Raw genomic sequence first — 6,084 nt, 5'->3', positions numbered from 1 at the left:
CATACTAACAATCGTAAAGCTGGCAAGTGATCAGAATCAGATAAATATCAACAATATCCATCTAGGACCATTGAAGAGACTCAAAAACTAAAATAATGTTTTTTAAAAACCAAAAAGAAAACGATCACTTTAAGACAAGAAAAACAGTAGGCTACTTTTATCGTTAACAAGACCATTCATTCTCCTGCCTACAATGAAACTGCAAACACTGAAAAACACAGAAAGCACTATTTTAAAAACATGGTTTCCTTTGGACAATTAGCTTCACTATGTCCCTCCCACGTCCTGTATTTTGCTGTTACTGTGGACTGCTAGTTAGAGCCTGGCGCCCCCTGCTGGCCCACACTTTTTTCTGTATCGCCACAGCAACGTTCCCTATTTCTGGAAGTCCAGCGCTGCTTTGTTGCTGGGCAAAGAACGATGGCGTGCTGCCAGGTCACTCACCTGTCTTGTTAAACGGATCGGAAGGTAAATCGCTTGACAGAGCTAATCCAGTCACATGACTGAACCACCCTAATAAGAGAGAGGCTGGCGTGGCTTTGACCGGCTCCACCCCATTCTGGCCATACAAATTTCCCCACATGCTTAGCAAGGGTTTAAACCTTGAGTTTAGCCCACATAACATCACTGGAGACGAATGGCAAATGTCTAAACTGGTAGAATGGGAACAGACCTAGTCCTTACTGTTACAATGTAATTTGGTGGTCTGTGCTATTTCAATTGGCCAATTACAGAATAAAGAATGTTTATTTAGCATCACATTTTAGTACAGCAAAGAGAAACAAAATGAGGACAGAAAAAAGATAAAAAAGAGGACAGAAAATACGAGCCAGATCTCTGACACCAGACCAAAGATATTTACATCATGTGAATGGTCCACTAGTTCACATGTAAGATCAGACTGATGAGATTAGCAGATCTGCTTTAAACTGATGCCCATGAACAAGTCAGTGCATAAGCCCTACATAATCCCTGCCGAGTCTAGCCAAACCTGAGGCTCATCTTTTTGTTCAAAATTCAGCCCAGGCCAGCTTATCTTAGCGGTGGGTCGACTGGTGGGCGTGGCCAGCAAACCAGATGCAAATACCTGTATCGGAAGAGCACTATGTCTAACTGTGGACTGCATCCTGACTGTGAAAGTACAGACTGTTAATTAGCTAAAGTGGTTCCCAAACCCTTCCTCGGGTACCCCCAGCTGGTTCCAGGCATCCACCTGATGCAACTAACCGAGGGCTTGATTAGGTGTATCAGGTGTGTTTAGCATTACGTAACGTAACCTAACGTAATGTAACATAACATAACAACGAGAACAGACCAACAATGCTCGCCATTTTCCTACCACTAAAGGTCACCTAGTGCCCGGATTATCGACAAACTAGATCTAACACCATATGAAGCCTGGTCTTGAAAACCCCCAGAGTTACTGCTTCTACTACATGACCTGGCAAGCTATTCCATGCAGTGACTACTCACCGTGTGAAATAAATACTTCCTAATGTCCGTGAGGAATTTGCCTTTTGCTAATTTCCATTTATGCCCCCTCGTTCTACTAACAACTCAATTCCACTCAAATCGAATAACTGGATCGGGCTGGGAGTACCCAAGAAGAGGTTTTGGGAACCACTGAATTACAGCATCGTGATGGAAAGCAGGAGTTTCAACTGATGGAGCATTCACCAATTAATTGATAGGGACATCTCTGGTTGATGGGGCATCCAATGTTCCTTACACAAGTATAGGTATCACTGCCTAAACCAGATAGGTAAAATTGGACATTCCAAATTTGGAAGAAAAAAGGGTGAACCATAAAATAAATAAAAACTGAAAAAATAAAAATGATAGAATAAAAACACCCTTTAACATACAGTCGAAAGATCACAGGCATCTGCCAGTCTCAAGCTATATTTGAAAATCTATTTAATGTTTTGATTTGTTTACTTGTTTTTGCAATGAACGTCCACACAAAACGATGAAGAAACTAAGAGCTTGACAATAAATCAAAACAAATACATTTTTTTCTTCATTTAAAACTTCACAGCCAACATAAAAACTTACAGCTTTTTGTGAATTTTCTCTTTTTCTTACAAAAAATTATAAATATCTTGTTTTACATTTTCGTCCACGTTTATACAAAAAATTAAAAAACAAAGAACAAAACAAGTGTTTGAGGGAGACTGATGTACAAACACATCCATATAAAGTAAGAGTCAAATGAAGGCCAAACAACGAGGATGATGACGACGATTTTGATGATGATTCTGAAGGTGGCGAGAGGCACCTTTACGATTCTCATCCCCACAGGCAATCTGAGAAGGCCACACAAAAAACAAAGAGCAGCAAAAAAATGTGTGTAAGTGTGCACGTAATGGTTCTCCCCTAAGGTGAAGAAGCACTTTGTAATGCAGGCCTTCTGGTTTTACCGCTCAATTTTCCCCTCCCCTATTACTTTTTTTAGGGTGGGGGGCATCGCTGGAACATACTAGAAATGTAGTGTATCTTTAATGATAAGAGCCATGGACGATTTTGAGCCAGAAATAGGCACCTCTCAAATGACATTAGCAATGGACACACATTCACATGCAACATTCACTCTCACTCTCTCTCTTTTACACACACACACACACACACACACACACATATACTCATACAACCTGTGATATGCTTCTATACATTATTTTTGGAAAAATGGTCACATTTTAGCAGGACCTAGATGAGTAATTAAACACTCACTAATACTGTACTAAGGGTGGTTCTTCAAATGTACTCGAATGGACCACGGTTCCACCATTCCCGAGCCTTCAGGGTCCCTATAGAACTTTGCCCTCCGTAACTAAGACCGAACTCAGACCCAGTGGGCACATGTTCTTGCCACTTTGCCAAACAACCATTGTAGTATATTCTCATTGTTGTTCCCTCAGGAAGACAGAAACCACACTGTAATAACAGAAGGCAGCTCTCGAGGAACTCTGAGAAAGCCCTGTTAATTCAGCACAGCCACCTGTCCCCAGCGAGATCAAAGGTGAAAGTGTGCAGTCCCACCTTGATTGGAGGGTCACACTACCACAGAGGGCCAAGGTTCAGAAGCATAGCATCTGGCGATGGGAGAGTCAGGCTTCACAAGCCCCATATTAGGCACGGCGATCAGATGCTGTCAGTCATTGAAATGTTCGCTATTGCTAAAACGATATGAGTGTTTGAAAATAAGGAGTCACTGATAACACAGGATAGCTCCAAACGTGTGCGATTCAGTCACTCTCCCGCCCCTCACTGCGTCCACACGAAGCAGCCGCATTTGCAAACTGAGCCCCTTGGAAGCAAACCACCAGTGAGCTTTTACTTGTGTGTCATCACAGATTCTGCATCGTAACCAGATGGACAGCTCCTGCATCTACCTTCTCAACCTCCTTACTCTAGGTTGAGGTTCTGATTGGCAACAGGAGTACCTAGTGCTGTATTACAATAAATGGGTTTTAGTGAAAGGCATAATCCATGACAGAATACCCTTCACCGCTGCTACTGCCTTCATACACAAACCTTCACAAATATTCTTAAGATGCATCGAACTGAATGAGGCAGCTTCAGCAGCATCAAGGCATAACTTTCAATGTTAAGAATACGAGGTTAGTCTTCAGAATCTGTGGCATCAGTCAAATAAGCACTGACTTCCTGTGCGTCACTCAAACAGGCACAAACGTCATGTGCGCCACTGAAATGAGTACCCTGCAGCACAGGACCGCTTCCAAGGTTCTGCCCAACAGCAGAGTGCCACGCCCACAATAGAATGATTTGATATTTTATCTTCCAAAAATCAAATGTAAAAAGAAATATATATAATATCAAACATTAACATAAATGCCTCATTCTGAGGCCTTAAACTGACCTTGTACAAAACCACTCCTATGAAGTGTGTAGTCACATACCTGTAAGGTACAAAATACTAACAAAGCAACATGAAATAAAATATTTAAAAACCAAAAAATTATTATGAAAATAAAAAGACTTTCTCTGAAGTATCTTAATTGGTCAGGGCAACTGCTTCAAACACTAAAAGACAATCTTGGAGATGGACAGTTGTTGAAATTGACCTGTGTGAACTGCTGTGGACTGGTGGGAGACCCCTCACACATGTAACACAGCTTACGACACCTGACACACCATACACACCTTGCAGACTCGTGCCTTTGCACTACAACCAATGTAAACACCCTTTCGCGCGCGCTCACACACATGAAGCTCGAGGCGCGGTCGCGCCCGGGCAGATGATATGTCTTCATGTAAACGGCTTCACCGGGAGACGACACAAGTGCACCCAGGACAGAGGCAGCCGAGCAACAAGAGGCACAGAATGGAGGAAGGCAGGAGGGGGATTATCCCTAATGCTGTCCTCTGTCCTATTCTCTGTCACTCTATACCTGCCTGGGAAAAGCACAGCTGGCGGTGTTGGGGGGGGGGGGGGGGGGCACAAACACAAATTACGAGCGTGGCACCGTTTAACATTCTAGTATGCTATTTACAGCGGCCTCCAGCACCGAATCCGTATGAGTGACCGTTGGCGGCTGGCTGTGCTCTGAGGAGAGGGGCTTCTCCGGGCCCTGCCTCTGAGGCGGGAAAAGGGCCTGGTGCGGTACCGACGAGGGCGTCGCCGAGGGGGCGTGGCTGACGTAGCTGCCCCTTCGGGTCTTCTTGAGGTCCAGGATGTTCTTGATTGCCGTCTCCAGGTGCTCGCTGAGGGACACCTCCGGCCCCTCCCACCCCGGGTCCTTGCACCCGGGTTGCGGCTCTGTCCTGTGGGCGGGGTCCGCGCTTCCCCGCCCGTTCTCGTCCGTCTGCACACTCCCCAGGTCCTTTATGTCGCCGTGGTGATGCTCCGTCCGTGGCAGGAAAGAAGAAGCCCCCTGCAGTTCAGTTACCCCCACGGGGCCTACCTCCGGCCCTGCTGACCTCACACCCTCAGGCTTGGCCAGGCAGCAGAAATCCTCCAGGAAACCCTCTAAAACACAAGCATAAAAAGATCAATAACATTACCAGTAGGGTGGTAACTTTATTACTTGCTCCAAAGTAAATTCAGCTATGTGGCAGGAGAGGCATATGAGAGGCATAGTTTTTTTGTTGCAATAGATACAAGAAGCTATACTATGTCAAGATGCAAAAATAAATTTAAAAAATGAGAAAAATAAAAGTGACAATGAATTCATGTGTTTGTGAATATGCGTGCTTATGCTAAAGAATTTTGCAGTGGCCAGTGTAGGTCCGTTCCATCACTAATAAGTTTAAACAAGCTACTCTGTAACTGTACTGCATATGACAGCGAAGTCAAGAGTTTTTGCTATTGAGCATTTTGGCACGCTTGACTGCCTGACTGGTATGAATGCAGCTATTGCTCTATTATACAAAGGGACGTGATTCCAGCAGTCTGCAATATGATTGCCAGAGCACAATTATCTCGTTTTGTTAGTGTGTGAGTCTAGTCTTCATCTTGGTAGTGTAGGCGGGGCTGAGAACGGAGAAGGAGAAATTTGTGATTGTAAACACAGGAAACAAGCTAGGAAATAAATCCTGTATAGTATGCCTTTAAGATCACTGAAGAACACTGAAAAATGATTTGTGTTCAAAGCAAAAAAGGAACAAAGAGAATATGTGTTTTGGTTTGTTTCCTCTTTATTGACTTCCTGTTTTTCCATTTTTAGCTTTGAAACAAACAGCCCTCCATTCTGAACAATATCATTTCTTCTTTTTAAGGGGCTTTTTGGGCTTTTGGAGGAGAAGACACTGCCCACCTGCCCCCTGCCCAGCCACTCACCCGGGTCCACCAGCGCTAACCGCTTGTCCCGGGTCAGGTTGCTCCGCTCCTCCTGATTGAAGGTCCTGTCAATCATCACCAACTCCGATGAGGGATTGGTTCGCTGAGAGAGATAGGCAGGGTCAAACAACACTGATTAATCACAATGAGAAAACGAAAACTGGAGAAATCTAACACCAGGCTGCAGACCAAAATTCAAAATGCAGATCAGTGACTTGTATTCCAACTGTCCCATACTGAAACATTTTCTAAACTCCTTAAGGCATGATTATACACTGCCTGGC

General features: G+C 44.1%; 1 protein-coding gene across 2 annotated transcripts in view; it reads right to left on the bottom strand.

Moving 5' to 3' along the window:
• Window positions 1-728: 728 nt before the first annotated feature.
• bicral (BRD4 interacting chromatin remodeling complex associated protein like) overlaps window positions 729-6,084 on the bottom strand; it is an 18,532-nt gene continuing 13,176 nt past the window's right edge. For both annotated transcript variants that reach the window (XM_035405181.1, XM_035405180.1), the window contains 2 exons: window positions 5,801-5,903; window positions 729-4,990 (listed from right to left, as the gene is read on the bottom strand). In XM_035405181.1, the coding sequence (XP_035261072.1) occupies window positions 4,491-4,990; window positions 5,801-5,903 (603 nt within the window). In that variant the 3' untranslated portion in view covers window positions 729-4,490. The remainder of the gene's footprint in view (window positions 4,991-5,800; window positions 5,904-6,084) is intronic.

The sequence above is a fragment of the Anguilla anguilla genome, chromosome 2 (genome assembly GCF_013347855.1).
Source record: "Anguilla anguilla isolate fAngAng1 chromosome 2, fAngAng1.pri, whole genome shotgun sequence".
In the NCBI taxonomy this organism is placed as follows: domain Eukaryota; kingdom Metazoa; phylum Chordata; class Actinopteri; order Anguilliformes; family Anguillidae; genus Anguilla; species Anguilla anguilla.
This window is presented reverse-complemented; position numbering and strand designations above follow the sequence as displayed.